A 20,451-nucleotide genomic window follows, 5' to 3' on the forward strand; every position below is an offset into this window, starting at 1 on the left:
TCTCTCATAAGCTGAGGGCATCTTAGGCATTAGATCTATAGCAGTGAACTGAACCAACAAAAATTTCTGCCCTCCTGAAGATTATATGGGGAAAACAGTAACAATCACTAACAAATCTTCATTGTCATATTTTTTCAATTAAAATGCACATTTTTCCTCATATCTTTGAATTTGGGATGCCTCTCACATTCATTCATTATGAACATGGTTAAATTGGCAGTGTTTTTCCTTTCCTAGTTTCTATGGATCTGAAATTTGAGAGCATCTTCATTGGATTCTAACACAGGGTTTCTTATGAGATTTCAGTCAAGATATTGAGTAGGGCTATAATCATCTGAAGGTCTGACTGGGGCTGCAGGGTCTACTTCCAAGATGACTCAGTGGTGATGACTGTTCATTTCTTCTCTAAGATGACCTCTCCCTTCTTGAACCTCAGAGGTTCTTGAGTTTCATCGCAGTAAGAAAGATGGCTTCCTCTAGAAAACCTTCTAGAACAGCGGTTGTCAGTCTGTGGATCGTGACCCACAGGAACTGTATTAAAGGGCTGTGGCATTCGAAAGGTTGAGAACCACTGCTCTAGAAAGAGAGCAAGGTGAAAGCCACAGTGTCTTCTATGACTTAGATTGGAGTCATACACTATATTTTCTATTGGCTATACAGGTTTCCCTATTCAAGGAGGAAGGCTTGCATACCAAGAGGCTAGACTCAGTAAGGAGTCACTTTATGGGCACACATATGCCTATTATATGAGCAATATACATGAAAGGTTAGGTAGGGATAAGTGCTAAGGAGAAGACATAAAGCAAAAAGAGGAAACATAAAATACTAGGATGAATGGAGGGTTAATATTTTAGGTAAGGTCGCTAGGAAAGGCTTCTCTACAGAAGGACGTCTCATAAAGACCTGAAGGAGGTAAAGAAGCTTGTTATGCCAATCTCTGGAGCATGATATTCCACACAGAAAAAAATAAAAAATGCAAAGCCCTGAGGCTCAAGGCATACTAGACTGTTCAAAGGACACCAAGAATGTCCGTTTAGCTGGAATGAAGTGAATAAGGGGAAAAATAATAGGGGATGAAGTCCTATCTTGTAAGGCCATGAAGGTTAGAGATAGAACTTTGGCTTTTCTTTTGAACCAGAGGAGAGGAGTAATGTGCTCTCACTTAGGTTTTTTAAAAAGGTCACTGTGGCTGTTGGAAATATACTAACTAGAGACCAGGGCAGAAATAGAAAGACTGGTTAGAAGGATGCTATAATAATCCAAGGGACAGATAATGAGGGCTTGGATCTGAGTGGTAGCAATGTAAATGGTAAGGTATGGCCACATTCTGGGTATCTTTTGAAGGTAGAGACAAGATTTTATGACAGAACAGATGTTAGATGTGAGAGAAAAAGGAAAGTCAACAGTGATTTTAAAGGCCTGACAGCTGGAATGATGGTGCCTTCACTGAGATGGGGATTTCTGCTGGTAAAATAAGTTATATGGAGAAAACACAAGAGCTTAGTTTGGGACATGTTAACTTTGAGAGGTCTATCCACACAGAGATGTCAAGTAGACAGCTGAGCAGGTTGGCCTAGAGTTTAGGAGAAAGGTCTTCTGAACTCTGAGCCTCTGTTTCCTTATCAGCAAAACAACCTTAAGGAATAATGAAATAACATGATATGCTTCTGGTGCTACGCTTGTCATGCAGAACACATTTCATAAATGGTAACTTGAGGACAGAATTACAGCTTCCAGAGATGTCCACATCCTAATCCCTAGAACCTGTGAATTTGTTATGTTACAAAAGGGCCTGTCTAGTTGTGATTAAAGATCTTGAGATAGAAGAGTATCCTGGTTTATCAAAAGTGTCCTTGCAAGAGAGAGGCAGGAGGTCAGAAAGGAGAGAAGATGCTATATTGCTGGTTTTTAAGATAAAGGAAGAGGTTACAAACCAAAAAATGTAGGCAGTCTATAGAAGCTAGAAAAGGTAAGGAAACAGATTCTCCCTTAAAACCTCCAGACGGAACACAGTTCTGGTGACCTATTTTAGACTTCTGACATCTTAAATTTGTTTTAAGCCTCTAAATTTGAAGTAATCTGTTACAGCAGCAATAGGATAGTAACAAGTAGCTGTTAATAATGATGACCTTAAGAATCTTAGGTGAATATGGTGGCTTATGCCTGTAAACCCAGCACTTTGGGAGGCCAAGGGAGGAAGATCACTTGAGGCCATGAGTTTGAGGTTGTAGTGAGCCATGATGCTGCCACTTACACTCCAGCTTGGATATCACAACAAGACTGTTTCTAAAAAAAACAAAAAACTTGCTTTTGGTTTGAATTTTTTTTCCTAAGAAAGAATGTTTAAGAAAAAAATTAAATTGCCAGTGAAAGTTGAAGATCCCTACTAAAGTGAATGAGGAAAAAACACCAACTTTGTAGGTACTGTTCCCATGGGAAATTAGTATGTAAATAGCTTTAGGTAGCTAAGGTTTTCTTATCTCCCCAAATCCCTAAGAGAGGTTAATTCTGATTACACCACCAAACACTCCTCCATAAGTCTACTAAAATGCCATCTCTAAACTGAATCTTTAGAGGTAACCACGAAAAATATGTTTAAACACTTTGCAGTTCATTCCCTGAAGTTCTCTGTCCACTCAGCTGATGAGCTATAGTGTCCTGCTCTTCCTTTCACTTTTATTTCCTAGGTCCCATCCTGCTTGTTCACAGAAGAATGTAGAAAACTTCTGCTATATTCTTACAGAGATTCGCCCCAAGCATAGAGCCAGCCCCAACAATAATAATATGCTATTTAAAAAGACCTAAGGCAATGAATTCCATTTCCGATGGAAAAAAAGAACTGTGGAAACAAGCTTAAAACTACCTTTTTTGTGCCAGTGTTATAAAATGTAGCTTTTAATAAAACGTTGACCCAAATGCCAGCAACTTCAGAAAAGAATTTGGGCGGTGGGAAGAAAAAAGTTATTTCATTTAGGAAAAATAACCACTATCTTTTCCTAATCTCCGACACACACAATTTAAACATATACAGCTGTTGTAACACTTTACACAATTCCTATGTACTGGAGCAGTAACAAGATTTAAATACAATTATATTTTTAAACATTGGATTAAGGCTTTACATAAAAATATCATCTTACTTTTCCCCCTAAGTTTCTAAAATATCACATACTTTCCCCAACATCTGCAGCCATCCAGGAATTTTTAGCAAACTTTTGTGCATGATCTTAATTCCTAATCCCTGGCTCTTTGCGCTCAATGACAAAAGATCGAAACCACACCAAAATGATGGTTCACTTGAAGTCAGAGAGATCCTGGCTCAATTAGTCTTATAGGATGAAAGCAGTGCTGCATCAACTGGCTCCGTGCAGAGGGGGCACGTGAAGGATCTCATCAACCAGTCATCTATACAGTCCAGGTGATAGATGTGCATGCACGGCAGAAATCGAACTGGGTCCCCATAAACACTCTGGGATCTTCTTCCCTGATCCATCTCTTCCAGAGTCACAAACTCCCTTTGGCAGATGCTGGATAAGGGCTATTCTTTGAACTATCCTGACATCTTCAGTCAGCTGGGTTGCTAGGACAGTCTGACTAGGTGTTGGATGATAGACTGGAACTGGCACTTGTTCCTGATACGGTGGCGGCTCCTGATCTGGCTCTTCCCCTCGCCAAAGCTAGCCTGGTCAGACTGTGACTCGCGAAGCAGGGAGATGCCATCCAAGGTGGGGGATTTGAGGCAGTTCCTCATCTTCTGGGGCTGGAGAGTACAATCTGTGCACTGTTCTGTCTGGTTTGGTAAAGATTTTTAACTTTCAGAAAATAGAATCCTGCAAGCTTCTAAAAGATTAAAAACAACAAAATGGTACTTTCAAAGGAACTAAAATCATTCCAGCTACAAAAAAACTATACGGAGCATTCACATACTAGGATGCTTGGAGCATTTATAAAGATAATCTAAATCAGAGGTTCTTGAAAGCATGGTCCAGGGACTCATGGGCATGTCTAAAACCATTAAAGGGTCCACGAGGCCAGAATTACTTTCATAATAATAAGACATGACTTTTCTTTTTTTTTTATTTTTTTGTTTGTTTGTTTTCTGTTTTCTTTTCTTTTTTTTTTTTTTGGCCGGGGCTGGGTTTGAACCCACCACCTCCGGCATATGGGACCGGCGCCCTACCCACTGAGCCACAGGCGCCGCCCAAGACATGACTTTTCTTTCACATTCTCTCCAGAGTGTATTATATGCCATGTGATATGCAGAAGTCAGATAGGAGAATCCACTTTTATTGAGCGCCACACATTAAATAAATTTGCATAAAACAATGGCACTCTTCTCACTAAGGTTTTGGAATTTTGTAAATATTTTGCATAAAAATTTATGCTAACATGTAATGAGTTTATTTTAAAATGAATTAAACATTTTAAAATTTCTCTATTTTCATTTCTAGTACAGCAAATATTGGTAAAAGTAACCTATATAAACAAAGCTACGTAGAGTTCTCTATCATTTTTTTTTTTTTTTTTTTTTTGTGGTTTTTGGCCAGGGCTGGCTTTGAACCTGCCACCTCCGGCATATGAGACCGGCGCCCTACTCACTGAGCCACAGGCGCCGCCCGAGTTCTCTATCATTTTTAAGAGTGCAAAGGGAGCCCATGACTAAAAAGGTTGAGAATTGCTAATAGAAATTTGTATCGTTTGATACAGAAACCAAAATGCAAACATATATGACAAATTAGAAAATTACATGAATCTATATGCATTCCAAGTAGCTTTTTTCTTTTAAATGTGGGGAAGGTATTAGAAAACCTATTGAATATGAAAGAAGAGTTAGAAAAGCTCAGTAAATCAAGTTAGAAGGTGTGAGACACAACTACAAGAGGGATTCAACCTAACAAACGCAAATACTGGAACTTAGTTGTTTCTACCCTCACATTAACCTGAAAAAAAATAAAAATAAAACCTAGGAATTGTTTTAAAAAATAAAATATAAATCTGCTCAAAAAGAAGACATCCATAACAAAACTGTTCTAACTTGGAAAAAAATCAAGTTAGAAATTCTTTTAATTTACAATAGCATGATAAGTACATTTTAAAGAATATGAACTATTGTAAGTATCTAATGTGGAATTCACGAGGGGATGCTTGCAATCCAACATACTACAGAAATTCAAAGCACATGACACAGTGCAAAAGACAAAATAGAAAGGTAATAAAAAAGCCAGAATTATAGGAGGAAGTTACGATGGTGTGAAATGTGTCTATAAATTCTAAGGTTACAAAAATTAAAGTGTATGTGGGAATATGGAGGAATGTTGTGACCTATTCTGAAAAGCAAGATTGTTAGGGGAAATCAGGAAAACTGGCTTCTTTGACCAAAAAATTAAGTGAACTAGGATTGACCTTTTCCCAAAGCACTGCTTGGCAAAATATCACTACTTTAAACATGAAGAAAAGAGGTAAAAATGATAAGAAATGATAGGTTTTTGATTTGCATCGAAAAGGTCATTAGAAGAAAGCTAACATTAGAATCATACACCTGTCTTTTTGAGTTGTCTGTACAATTTTAGGGAGACTTGAGAACGACATTTGGAAAGAGTTCTATGGAGGAAAAAATGTAATGGTTGGAAAAGAAAAGAATCTGTCAAGAAAACTGGGAAAAAATTGAGATCACCAGCTTAGAGAAGAGAACTCTCAGGCTGCGTTGGCTTGGAGTCTCCTCAAAGTAGATCTACACAGGACTCTTATTAGAGCCCAATGAACAGTAGTGGTTGTCTACACCGAGGGCAGCATGAGAAAAGAAAGTTTCAATTATAGCCTGAGAATTTGGCTTGGGCGGGTAGAGCCATGTCTTTAGGTCCATAATTCTTTGAAACAAAGGTACAGTCATGCATCACTTAATGATGGGATGCATTCTGAGATATATGTCATTAGGCAATTTTGCTGTGTGGACATTGCAGGCATCCTCAAACTTTTTAAACAGGGGGCCAATTCACTGTCCCTTAGACCATTGGAGGGCCGGACTATAGTTTAAAAAAAAAAACAAACTATGAACAAATTCATAGGCACACTGCACATATCTTATTTTGAAGTGAAAAAACAAAACGGGAACATATACAATCACACCACCTCATGTGGCCTGCAGGGTTTAAGTACACCCTGTTAGAGTGTACTTAAACCTAGTTGTTACAGCCTACTATGCATTTAGGCTATATGGTATAACCTATTGCTTCTAGGCTACAAACCCATACAACATGTAACTGTACTAAGTATGGTAGGCAATATATAAACATAGAAAAGGTACAGCAAAAATATGGTATTTTAATCTTATGGGACCATCATTGTATATATGGGCTGTTGTTGGCTGAAATGTCACATGATTATATCGTAATCTCATTGACTCTGTAAAACAGTCGTGGTTTTCTTCCATTTTTATGGAATTCACACCAGAAGAAATCATTACAGTTGAAAATTTCAGTCCATCCTGTGGGTATCTTGTGTTCCCCCCACTTAGTTGCCCTTGAATCATTTTAGTACCCAGGTTTCCTTATTCCATGTTGTGTCCACTTGGTCCCCTTAACCTGAGTAGGCTGAATCACTTACCCCTCACTCAAGTGATTTTGTGCACAGGATACTTAACCCCTGAAACCATTCACCTACTCTCTACTCCCAACCCCCTTACTCCAGGAGAAGATTTGAAAGCCTGCTCCCAAAGGCACTTCCAGAAAACTGCCCAAATTTCGATGTTCCAGAGGGACACCTGCCAGAAATTACTGAACTGTCTATTGGATCAATAAAACCCATTTGTAGTTCCCTGAAATACTAATAAGAACCAGGAATGGAGGGGTTTGTCTCAGAAATGGCACCCACCAACACCATCTATAAGACCAGTGAAGACCACGAAACTGTTTGCTGTCAGGACAGTTTTTATGATTGCTTTTCAGAAGATGAGATGGGACTGGCAAGAAAGCAAGCAATGTCTCCTTCCTTTTAACCCCCTGGTAAAGGGATGCTTATCCCTCAACCCCCTGCTTTAGAATATGCGGATCAAATTACACATTTACAAGTGGTGAATTGCCAAGGCAGAATTTAGGAGTGATGCAAACCCTCATCAAACTTTTCTCACCTCCTAGAGTTGATGTTGTTGTAATGGAGGCTGCCAGCACCACCACCAATAGACACTAGATGTCGCCACCTGTGGACTGAGATTTAAACTGTCAATGCTGCTTCCTGTCACTAACTCCATGCTAAAAACCCTCCACAAAGCACTCAATTCACCAAACCTGGGGGCGTGGGCCACACAGCAGCTGTCATGGGTCTGAAGGAGCTATTGTCTCATCATCACTGCTTCCTTTTCAGCTTCTGCAGTGGGAGGCTGGATGCCAAAGCTTGCCCAATAGCCACTGTGCAAACTAATGACGGGGTTGAGATGCTGGGTAACCTAAAAAGTGGCAAATGTCCCCTCCCCGCCACATCTGTCCTGTGTAATTTTGGTTATACACACATATAACATCAACTTAATCATGTTTATCCAACTATATTTATGTTTGACCACTATCTTTTTTCTTTTAATCAACCGCAATCCCGGTGTGTGTTAAGTATACCGTAGATACTACTGTACTACTTTGATGCTACTATCTCTGTTATTATCAAAAAATAATCTAGTATTTCTGTAGAGATGCATAGTTTATAAAGTGCTTCTATAGAGATTTAGAGAATATGTCATTCTCAATACTTAGAATTACTTAGGTTAAGTGTGATTATTCCTATTTCCCAATGAGGAAATCAGTGTCCTGGTACAATTTTTCAGTCACACAGTAGTAAAAAGTAGAGCTGGAGCTTAAATACAGGTTTTCTGGTTATTCAACTACAACAGTCTCTGTGGTCCTTATTTATTTTATTTAATGATAGATGTTTATATCTAGGATAGACAACCTTCTCTGATAATGCTTCTGCTTTAATTTCACATTGTTCTTTGTTTTATTTTTGTTTTGTTTCAGGAAGATTTATTTTGGCAGATGAAGCACTCAAGTTGGGTCTTCTAGATAAAGTTGTCAACTCAGACCCGGTTGAAGAAGCAATCAAATTTGTTCAGAGAGTTTTAGGTAAGAATACAATAATAAAAGTAGTACCATATTACAAACAAGACAAATATTCATTTTAAGAAGGAATTCTGTAAATATTATGATATATTCATGTGATAGAATATAACAGCTTCGAAATTAATGAGACTATATGTACTAATGGTATGAAACCCATGACATATGGTATCTAAGTAAATAAGTCATCGGTATATCGTTATTTGCCACTTGGCGTAACAAAAAAAGGGGGGATCAGACAGAATATATATACAGAGGGAGATTTATATATGTGACTTTTGTTTACACATAACGTATTTTTGTAAGGATTCATAAGAATGGTTAATGGTTACCTCTGGGAATGGGACTGATCAGCCGTGTAAGCAGAGGCTTTTCACTGTTTACCTTTCTGTACCTTTTGAATTTTTCGTCACATGAATGTTTTCCCTATTAAGAAAGAGAATTAAAATAGAAACAAACAAGCAAACCCACACTTCAGTAAATAGAAACAGGCTCCATAATCTACCACAGAATCTACCTCCAGAGCTTGTGTCTCAGCAAACTCAGTATGTCCCTCCCTGTGGTTTCTCACTTAACGGCCTCATCATGTTCCTTTTGGAGTTTGTTTAGTGGTGGCACTCTGGGAGGGGTTTTTGTGTCTTTTTAAACACTTCCTTTTCAATCTGTGGGGGATATCAGCTTTAAAAGAGTGGGATAGAGGCTAGGCACAGTGGCTCACACCTGTAATCCTAGCACTCTGGAAGGCTGAGGCGGGTGGATTGCTTAGAGCTTGAGTTTGAGACCAGCCTCAGCAAAAGTGAGAGCCCCATCTCTACTAAAAAATAGAAAAACTGAGGCAAGAGGATCATTTGAGCCTGAGTTGGAGGTTGCTGTGAGCTATGATATCGCCAAGGCACTCTACCTAGGGCGACAGCTTGAGACTGTCTCAAAAAAAAAAAAGCAGGGTGGAGAGGATAAAAATTGCCAGAAAAAAATAATTGGGAGGAGTGTTGGGTCTCAGGCAGAACAGAGTGCTGGTCTCCCGGTTGGTGGCAGGAAATGGCTCTATGTCATTCAAAGGCATTCATCTGAAAATGGCATTCTTTTGTAGAGCCTAGCAGAGACCAAACACTTTCCTGAAATAATTTTTCTTTTTCGTGGCTCTAGCCTGTTGCTCTTTCAATGTAACAGTAAAAGCTTGAACTGGAGAGTTGAGGGACCATGGGGAGAAGACACGGTGACTCCTAGAGAATCGACAAGTCCGTGTCCAAATAGAAATAAATTTCCTGCTGTCTTCTCTGCCTGTCCATCTTCATCACACGTTCATCATTGTGCTTCTCACTGTCTTGTTAGAGGTCACTTTGTTGACTCACAGCAAAGACTACTTGAATTTGAAGGCCTCTAAATGATTGTTTTAGTTTGGGGCTCAAGATAGACCCATGCCTATTATTAACACTGTGGTTTTGGTTTGTAAAGGCCTCAATTTCACCAGAAGTTCTTTTTCCTTAAGTGATTTCCCTAGATTCTAATATAAGAATTAAGTTACTTCAAGGAATAGATAAATATCATGGTTTAGTACATTTAAAAAATGGTCTGGTTTTAATTTTTCTTTCTTTAAAAGAAATTAATTTTCAATTTTTAAACATTAAATTTAAAGCATTTGTAATTTATAAAATTTATAAAATGGTGTTCAACAGCCACATTACACAGTTTATCCACTTGGTGGCATCCCAGTATTGAGGCTTTAAAACTTGTGTTTCACCTGTTAACAGTTCTGGGCTTTGGACAATTATGTATAACTATTTTAAATTATAATCATGAAGACTATATAGAAATATGTAAAGATCTCTGCGATATAAAAAGGTTTAAAATATAAATTTACATTGTATAATTATAGATACAGAGTATGTTTGAATTCAGACAAAAACTGAAAGGAAATAGGCAAGAATGAAAATAGTTCTTTTCCCCCCAAATTTCTTAAGTGAAGTTTGCTTTACTTTGATTTCTTTTCCTAGCTTAGAATAAATTAGTTTTCCTAAACATTTCTACGTCCTTTTTAGTTTTGTTTCCATTTATTTCCCAGCTTTATTGAGGAGGAATTTCCACACAATGAAATTCATACATTTTTAACTGTAGATTTTGGTGAATTTTGGTAACTGGTTACAGTTGTGTAATCATTGCTACAGTCAAGATATGGTTCTGACACCCTAAAAAGTATTCTCATGCTTCCTTGCCCATTGGCTACACACAGTCAACCACTGACCTGCTTTCTGTCCTATAGTTTTATGTTTTTTAGAATTTCATATAGATGGAATCAGACATATCATGTATAGTGTGTAATCTTTTCTTTCACTCAACATGTTTTTGAGATTCATCCCCATTGTTGCATGTATTATTATATTGTTCCATTTTATTATTGAATCATATTCCATAATATGAGTAAAGCACAATTTGTTTATCCATTTATCAGTTGATGGACAATTAAAACGTTTCCACTTTTGTACCATACAAGTCTTTGTAAATACATACTTTCCTTTCTCTTGGGTAAATACCTAAAAATAGGACTGTTGTGGTATAAAGTAAGTGTATACTTCCCCTGAATGCTTTTTAAACGATTAATGAAAAACAATTAGTGTTTTAAAAGATAGTAATTTTTGCCAGGCAGATTAGAAAAGATAATATGATGAAATGTGTTTAAAGAATTTCTTTTTTTACACTGCTTGTAATATATACTATGTAGAGGGCAATCGGGAAGTTATCTATTGAGGCTTAAAAGTTATTCATCCCTTTTGACTTAGTATTTCTACTCTTTGAAATTTACCATAAAAAAATAATCACAGAAGTACATAAAGATTTGCATAGTACAGTAAAGCTCACCAAAGCTTTATTTATCATAAAATATTAGAAACAACTAAAATATTTAGTTTTAGGAAATGAATTATATAAAAGATGGTAATCTTAATGAAGCAACTTTATTCAGCCATTAAAACACCCATTTTTGAAAACAGTTGAAAAACTCGGAAAAATGTTTATATATAATGTCAATATTGAGAAGGAAAGATACACAAAATTTTATAAGTGTGTACGTGTATGTTTCTTATTCATATCTGCATAAGGGAAAACAATATAAGGAGATGTAACATTTTTAACAGTGGTTGTACTTGAGTGGTAGATTATCAAGACTCTTGACTTAAACCATTTATTTTGTCCTAATTTTTGAGCCTTGAACCTTTAAATTTACTCAAAGGAAAGAGGGATGCCTTTAGGAGGCCAGTGTGGGAAGAATGTAGTCTGATAAGGAAATGGCTCAGGAGAGGAAGTCAGGAGACCTGTATTCTAGCGTTATCCCTATCTGTATGGACCTCAACAAATCACGTATTTGGACAACATTTTATTCATCAAAAAGGGTTTGGCCCAGCGCAATGTCTCACACCTGTAATCCTGGCACACTGGGAGGTGGTGGAAGGAGGATTACTTGAGATCTAGAGTTCAAGACCAGTCTGAGCAAGAATGAGACCCCTTCTCTACTAAAAATAGAAAAATTACGTGGGCTGGTGATGTTCACGTGTAGTCCTATTTACTTGGGAAGCTGAGGTAGGAGGATCACTTGAACCTAGGAGTTTGAGGTTGCAGTGAGCTATGATGCGGCCACTACACTTTAGCCCAGGCAACAGAGACAACAGAGAGAGGCCCTGTCTCCAAAAACTGAAAGAAAGAAAGAAAGAAAGAAAGAAAAGGGTTTAACAGAAGTAATTTGTTTCAAACCATGTTCTGAGACCTCATAGGCTACAATAATTGGACTCCTGATTGCTTGTCCTTGATACAACCCAAACTACTAAACTGAGTCTGTTTTGGTGTTTAGTGGTTAGAGTCCCATGGAGAACTCTAGGACGTTTACTGTTGTTGTTGTAATGAGTTCCACTGTTTGAAATCCTATGATTTCTTGAAGTTGAGTTGTAATAGACAAATGCTAGAGAGACAAAGTAGAGAAATGATACATTAACCAAGGACTAACTCAGAATCTGCTGTGTATTGTCTTGGATAGTTTAGGCCTATATATGTTGCTTTTCATTTTATTTGAGTTCTTTTGCTCTTTTCTTTCTTTCTTTCTTTTTTTTTGAGACAGAGTCTCACTCTGTTGCCTAGTCTAGAGTGCTGTGGTTGTGCCATCAGCCTAGCTCACCCCAAAGTTCTGTGCTTTTCCCCTCTTTTTAATGCTTCTCTGTTTTCCTTTTTTTAGTTCCAGCAAAATCTAATGTATAAACATTAAATATATATGCATTTATTACAAATAAATGTATACATGTATGCAAATCTATAGTTATGTGAAGCTAATGCAACTGTCTTGATCTAGAGCAGTGTTTTTCAACCTTTTTTATCTTACAACATGCTTGAACAACATGCTTTAAACTTTCACAGCATACTTAAATTATGTTGATCAAAAAAAAAAAGAATAATATACTTACTGTGCTTTGAACTTTTTTTGAAAATACTTTAATTAATGATTTTTAAAAATTTTTGCAGCAGGGATCCTCTCGGCACATCTGTGTGCCATAACACACGGGTTGAAAATCACCGATCTAGAGCAATGGTTCTCAAACTTTACAGTGCACAAAATTGCTAGGAGGACTTATTAAAACATAGTTTGAAAGGCTGCACTCATTACTTTTTGATTTAGTATTTCTGGAGGTGGGTTCCAAGAATTTGCATTTCTAACAAAAGCCTAGGAATTCTGATGCTGTGTTCCAGGGACCACACTTGGAGAGTTGCTGATATATAGAGCCTAAGAGTAAGAAAGGAAATAACTTCTCTAGTTTTGACTTTTTATAACTGACATGCAAACACTACTTACATACAGGCTTAAAGATATTTGGGAATCAGTTATGAACGGCATGGTCAAAATACACACATGTATGATTGAATAGCCTTGTAAATATACTAAAAAACACAGAATTGTTTTACGCTTTAAAGTGGTGGCTTTTGTGATGTGTGAATTACATCTCCAGTTTTTAAACACATGTGACAATTTGAGTTTCCTTTTCCCATTTGTAAAAATATTCCATTAATTCAGCCTGTTCTCATCCTGTTCCTCAAATGCTGACTTGAAATAATAACAAAGGGAAAGATTGAGACCACTCATTTGGCTTCTACTTTCTATAGGAAAGGAGGGAGGAATGGGAATTTCCAATGGTTAGTGTTCCAGTCAGTACTTTGGAATCAATTATGGGTAGCAAGGGAGTATAGGAGGTTAACATCTAAAAATGTGATTTGGGAAGTAGCTGTAAATGTCTCTACAAACCTAACACTGTATCCTGGCAAGTTAAATGTGGAAGTTAATTATCTTTATATATCTTAATGAAGCCTCCCAGACTACTGCAGTACAGTGGATTTAGCAGTGCAATACAAAATTTCTTGGCCAAAACAGATTGCTTTGGCTAAACTGGGGAGGGGAGGGTACCATAAAATGCTATTTATTTGCACTTGCATGCGGCTAACAGCCTGCTTGTTCCCAAATTGAGTAAGAACTCCTAGTTCCTACGTGCATGTTTCTGGCACGAAGCTGAAAGTGTGTGCTGTTATTCAAAGACCAAGAGACTATGGGCTCTCTGCCCCCCCTTTCCCAGCAATGCCTGGGCCCAGGGGACATCCATCAACTCAGGACCCTAATGCTCTGTTTTTGCCTCTGTAATGAACCCTGGTCCTGTTGCTGTGGTTGTGGCTGTACTGGGCTGTGTTAGCCAATTTTAGTCTGTTTGTTCATTTGAATTTTGTGGCTTTTAAAAAATCTCAGTGGTTTTATTTAATCTTTCTCTTCATTTTATCTTTTGCTCTTTATAATTTATTTTTACTCTCTGTGAACATTTATATGAACATGTTTCAAAAGAGCAGAGTGACCCTGTCTTACACAGGAGGCCTAAGCACATGTCTAAATTGAGCTTCCTTTTTGCTTGTTACCCAAGTTCTGTGGGTGACCTCCCTGAAGCCTATTAATCCGCAGTTTTTCTGGCTGTCCTTGGCAGAGCATCTAGGGATGGACACAGCTTACTGTTTATCAGGGTTAGAGAAGAGATCATCCTTTGTGTCTAAGAACACGATTTCTGTGAACTGCATGTTGAGTTTCTCTTTAGCTCAGGCAGAGAAAAATCTCTTTCTGTCAATTTAACAGGGAAGAAAGGATAATAATCGCCTCCTTTTCTTCCTTCAGAAGTATGATTCACTTATTTTTATCAAAACTCAAACTTCAGCCTTAGGATATCTCATAGAATTAAGAAAGAAAGATTTTAATTATATTTAAATCACTAATGAGTTCTCCTCCTCCCTATTTTCCTGGGCAGCTAATGCTATTACTGACATGCTGACATTTGCCTCTTTTATTGTGTAGGTACTGCTGAATGACTTGAAAACTTCTGAGTGTATAAGAAACATGCTTTGAAAACAACTATAGACCCAAAAGGAAAATTCTGAATGTGTTTTGTAGTAATAAGCTGAAGTTGTAAGAAAATAACATTATTAGTTACAGCTAGAGATAGGAAAGATAGGAGAGATAGGAAATCAAGCAGAAAAAAACCATCCAGGATGGTGCCCTGATCCCAAACTCTCCACGGGATGTGCTTAGTTGGGCCCTATGGCTGGTCTGGACAAATGCCTTGGATAGCTCCCAGAATGCCCATATGCAGTCTGAAAAGTCTTAAGTGTCCCCAGGATAATAAGATTATGCTGATCAGAAATAATTAACTGCATACCATTAAGCAGACTTTTCTTCTCAGTTTTAATCTCTCCTCCCACCCACCCACCCTTTTTTTCCTAATCTCTGGCCTAAGATGAAGTTACCAGGAGCTGCATCTGTCCTTGATGCAGTGGGTGACAAAACTCTCTGTTCTTGGACTTCCCGGAGGCCATTCCTCGAAATGAACTGTTGAATTTTTCAAGAATAGTCATGCCCTTCTTGAAAAATCAACAGTTGATTTCGAGGTATGGCATGAGCATCTGAACTCCTTCAACTCATCAACTAAATTTAGTAATGGTGGGAACAATGGTAGCATCACAAGGACACAGGCACACACTCTGTTACAGTACAGCATGGACTGCACCAGCCACAACACCGACAGCTCAGCCCTCTTTCCTCACCCACTTGCTCCCCCCACTCCTCTCCCTACCATCCATTTTTGTCTTCCTTTTAGGCCACAGTGAATTAATTAAATAGACCCTGAAAGAGTCCTCATCCTTCTCTGTTGATCTTGCTTTCCCAGCAGTTGAGGATTGGGCTAACTCATTGGATAACTGAGCAAGTAGTTGGTGGGCTGTGGGTACAGTCCATGTTTTTCCAAAGTAGCAGGGTGAGGAGGGACCATGTGCTGCTAACTATTGTCTTTCCTACTTTCTGGATCCTATTCTTGACGTCATGTGGGAAATCAGTAATTGAAACTCATTCTTCTCAAGTCTATTTATTAATCCACCATTAAGGAAATATTTTTGTAAGACGTTGAGATTACACAATGCCTGACAGGTATACGTCCATGTGCACATGATTACATCCAAACCTCATTCTCTCTCCCTTGGACACACCTTAACACACCAATACCAGATGGACTTACATTCGTTTGTGTTTTTATAGTGAAACTGCTTTATAAGCTCTGGTAGGTTTTCTATCTAAATAACTAAGATGTACATTTTTAAAATAATGGTTTATTCTTGAAGAGATGGTAGTAATTTTTAGAAAACAGTTTCCAATATAGCTGAAGTTCTGGAAACCGTACTTTGTTACACATTTGTTTTTTAATGCAAACTTTAGAATCATTCTGTTGAGTTACTTTAAAAAAATAGAACCATAAGCGTTCTTACTAGAATTTCATATACATATGGAAAATATTTGTATTTTTATGCTATTAAATATTTCTATCCAGGAGGATGGAGCTTTTCTGTCTTTGTTAAAGTCTTATTTTATGTTTTCAATGAAATATTATATTTATCTTCTGAAAGGTCTTGTACTTTTTTTGATAAATTCATTTCTAGATATGCTTTAACAGCTTTAATGAGGCATGATTTGCCTTATAGAGTTGTGCAGCCAACCCATAAATCAATTTTAAAACTTGTCCACCCCACAAAAAATTCCTTTATGCCTGTTACAGTTAATGCCCACTCATAGCCCCAACCCTATAGATTTGCCTTTTTTGAACATTTAATTAAAATGGCATACAATCTGAAATCTTTTGCATCTGGCTTCTTTTAGTTAGAATAATTTTTCTGAGGCTCATCTATATTGTAGCATGTCATGTACATGTCAGTAGCTTTCTTCTTTTTATTCTGCATAGTATCTACTATATGGCTTTACTACATTTTCTTTATCCAGCAGTTAATGGGTATGTGGTTTGTTTCCAGTTTTTACTGTTATGAATAATGCTGCTGTAAATGTTTGTGTACAAGCATTTTGTGGGCATATGCTTTCATTTCTCTTGGGTAGATTCTTGGGAGTGAAATTGGTAGGTTGAACAATAAATTCATATTTATCCTTTTTAAAGAAACTACCAAACTGATGTATGATTTTATATTCTCACAAGCAATGTCTGAGGGTTCCAGGTTTTCCACATCATCACTAACACTTAATATTGATGCCTTTTTTTTTAATGGTCATTCTGGTGGATCTGGATCTGTATTAGTTACCTGTAGCCACATACTGAATTACCCCAAAACTTCGTGGCTTTAAATCAAACATTTATAGCACAGTTTCTGGGGGTCAGGAAAACAGGTGCGGTTAGCTAGGTCCTCCGCCCTAAGATTTCAAACAAAGCTGCAATCAAGATGTTGGCTGTGGCTGTAGGCATCTCAAGGCGGGGAGGCAGAGAATCTACTTCCAGGCTCACTCAACTGGTTGTTAGCAGGATTTAGTTCCTTAGAGGCTGTTGTGAGGAGGGTCCTCGCTTACTCTTGGCTGAAAGCTCCCCTCAGTTCACTGCCACATGGGCTTCGCCATAGAGCAGTTCACAACACAGCAGCTGGCTTCCATCACAGTGACCAAGTGGGAGAGCAAGATGGAAGCCAGAGTCTTAATCTCAGAAGTGACACCCCTTTACTTAAGGCCTGTCTAAAACATTCCTTGTGCCTTTAATTTACATTTCCTTCATGACTGATGGTGTCGAGCATCTTTTCATGTGCTTACTAGCTGTTCACGTATCTTGTTTCGTAAAATATCTACTTAAGTTTTTGCTCACTTAATAAATTGGGTTATTTGCCTTCTTATTATTAAATTATAAGAGTTCATTATATATTTTAGACACAAGTTCTCTATTAGATATTTGATGTGTCGATAATATTTGTTTTCTATACAGCTATATAAACTTATAAAGTTTTTGTTATTCAAGAGTTAATGGGTATGTGGTTTGTTTTCCTGAGATGGCAAATTACCACAAGCTTAGAAGTGTGACACAAATTTACTATCTTACAGTTCTGTAGCCTAGAAGCCTGCTAGAGCTCACTGGGCTTCAGGTTGGATGTCAGCTAAAGCACTCTTTTCTGGAGGCTCTCTGGGAAAGTCTCTTTCCTGCTCACTTGAATTGTTGGCAGAATACAGTATTTTGCATCGTAGGGCCAATGTGCCCATGTTCTTGTCATTTGTGAATTGAGGGTTGCTTCTAACTTCTACAGTGTACTGCATTATTTGATTCTTGGTCTCCTTTCCCAATATTCAAAGCTACACCATTGCCAACAGCTCAGATCCTCTGCAGTTGCATCTCTCTAACCTTTCTTCACTGTCAAATCTCTCTTGCCACAGTCAGAAAGAGTACTCTGCTCTTAAGGACTTGTATGACTAGAAAATGCCCACCCAGATAATACAGGGTAATCCCCCCATTGCAAGGTCTTAAATCTTAAGGACACCTATAAAATCCTTTCACCATATGAGATAATACAGTCACAGGTTCTAGGGATTAGGACATGGACATTTGCTGGGGGGGGGGGGACATTATTCTGCCTTCTGCACATATTTTCACCCAGTATATGGATTGTCATTTCTTTCTTTCTTTCTTTCTTTCTTTCTTTCTTTCTTTCTTTCTTTCTTTCTTTCTTTCTTTCTTTCTTTCTTTCTTTCTTTCTTTCTTTCTTTCTTTCTTTCTTTCTTTCTTTCTTTCTTTCTTTCTTTCTTTCTTCTCTCTCTCTCTCTCTCTCTCTCTCTCTCTCTCTCTCTCTCTCTCTCTCTCTCTTCTTTCTTTCTTTCTTTCTTTTTCTTTTTTATTAAATCATAGCTGTGAACATTAATGCAATCATGGGGTACAATGTGCTGGTTTTATATACAATTTGAAATGTTTTCATCAAACTGGTTAACATAGCCTTCATGGCATTTTCTTAGTCATTGTATTAAGACATTTATATTCTACACCTAGTGAATTTCACATGTACCCTTGTAAGATGCACCATAGGTGTGGTCCCACCGATTACTCTCCCTCTACCCATCCTCCCCCCACTCACCATTTCACTTTCTTAATGGTATCCTCTGAAGTACAAAATTCTTTAACTTTTATGAAATCCAATTTACTGATTTTTTTCTTTTATGGATCAAGGTTTTGGTAAAGTGTTCTTAGACACTTGTGTGTTCATAACCCAAGCTTATGAAGATTTTTCTATAGTTTCGTCTAGAAGTTTTTGTAGTTTTAGTTCTTCAATTTAGATTTATAATCAATTTCAAGTTAATTTTTATGTATGGTACTAGGAAAGGATCTAAGTTTGCTCTTTTTTTTTTCCTGCATGTGGACATCCAATGTTATTCCAGCACTGTCTTGTTAAAAAGACTCTCCTTTCCCCCATTGAATTATTTTGGCACCTGTGTTGAAAATTTATTGGCTATACTTTTTTTATTATTAAATCATAGCTGTGTACAGTACTGCAATCATGGGGCACCATTCACTGGTTTTATATACAATTTAAAATATTTTCATCAAACTGGTTAACATAGCCTTCCTGGCATTTTCTTAGTTATTGTGTTAAGACGTTTATATTCTACATTTAGTAAGTTTCACATGTACCCTTGTAAGATGCACCGTAGGAATTGTCCCACCAATTTATTGACTATACTTTTGAAGATTTATCTATGAACTCTGAATTATATTCCATTGATATGTATAGCTATCCTTGCATACTGTCTTCTTTTCTAAGTATCTTAGTTTTGTTACTATTGGGAATGGAATTAAGATTATTTTTTTTTAATTGTTAAATCATGGCTGTGTACATTTGTGCAATCAAGGGGTACAATGTGCTGGTTTCATATACAATCTGAAATATTCTCATCAAACTGTTCAACATAGCCTTCGTGGCATTTTCTTAGTTATTGTATGTGGACATTTGTATTCTGCATTTAGTAGGTTTCGCCTGTACACATTCTAAGATGTTCCGTAGGTGTGGCCCTACCCATTACCCTCCCTCCACCCTAACCTCCCCCCTCCCTTCCCCTCCCTTGGCCCCTTCCCCATATTCTTGTGCTATAGTTGGGTTATAGCCTTCATATGAAAGCTATAAATTAGCTTCATACTAGGGCTGAGAACATTGGATACTTTTTCTTCCATTCTTGAGATACTGTGCTAAGAAGAATATGTTCCAGCTCCATCCATGTAAGCATGAAAGAGGTAAAGACTCCATCTTTCTTTAAGGCTGCATAATATTCCATGGTATACATGTACCACAATTTGCTAGTCCATTCGTGGGTTGATGGGCACCTGGGCTTCTTCCATGACTTAGCAATTATGAATTGGGCTGTAATAAACATTCTGGTACAGATGTCTTTGTTATATTGTGATTTTTGGTCTTCTGGGTATATATATACCTAGTAAAGGAATTATAGGATCGAATGGCAGGTCTATGTTTAGATTTCTAAGTATTCTCCAAACATCCTTCCAAAAGGAATATATTAGTGTGCATTCCCTCCAGCAGTGTAGAAGTGTGCCCTTTTCTCCATATCCATGCCAACATCTCTGGTTTGGGGGTTTTGTCATGTGGGCTACTCATACTGGGGTAGGTGATATCTCAAAGTAGTTTTGATTTGCACTTCTCTGATGATTAAGGATGATGAGCTTTTTTTCATGTGTCTGTAGATCATGCATCTGTCTTCTTTAGAGAAGTTTCTTTTCAAGTACCTTGCCCACCCTGAGATGGGATTACTTGTTCTTTTCCTGCTAATACATTTGAGCTCTCTGTGGATTCTGGTTATTAAACCTTTATCGGAGGTATAACCTGCAAATATTTTCTCCCAACTGAGGGCTGTCTGCTTGCTTTACTTACTATGTTCTTGGCTGTGCAGAAGCTTTTTAGTTTGATCAGGTCCCAGTGTATTTTTTTTTTTTATTAAATCATAGCTGTGTACATTAATGTGATCATGGGGCACCATACA

At 37.5% G+C, this 20,451-nt stretch overlaps 1 protein-coding gene and 1 pseudogene across 4 annotated transcripts in view; one reads left to right on the top strand and one right to left on the bottom strand.

The window, feature by feature from the left end:
• EHHADH (enoyl-CoA hydratase and 3-hydroxyacyl CoA dehydrogenase) overlaps positions 1 to 20,451 on the top strand; it is a 74,413-nt gene that overhangs the window by 34,849 nt on the left and 19,113 nt on the right. For all 4 annotated transcript variants that reach the window (XM_053565565.1, XM_053565568.1, XM_053565567.1 and 1 more), the window contains one exon: positions 8,001 to 8,105. In XM_053565565.1, coding sequence (XP_053421540.1) covers positions 8,001 to 8,105 — 105 coding nt within the window. The remainder of the gene's footprint in view (positions 1 to 8,000; positions 8,106 to 20,451) is intronic.
• On the bottom strand, positions 3,320 to 3,757 carry LOC128567953 (RING finger protein 11-like; annotated as a pseudogene).

The sequence above is a fragment of the Nycticebus coucang genome, chromosome 16 (assembly GCF_027406575.1).
Source record: "Nycticebus coucang isolate mNycCou1 chromosome 16, mNycCou1.pri, whole genome shotgun sequence".
Classification (NCBI taxonomy): Eukaryota; Metazoa; Chordata; class Mammalia; order Primates; family Lorisidae; genus Nycticebus; species Nycticebus coucang.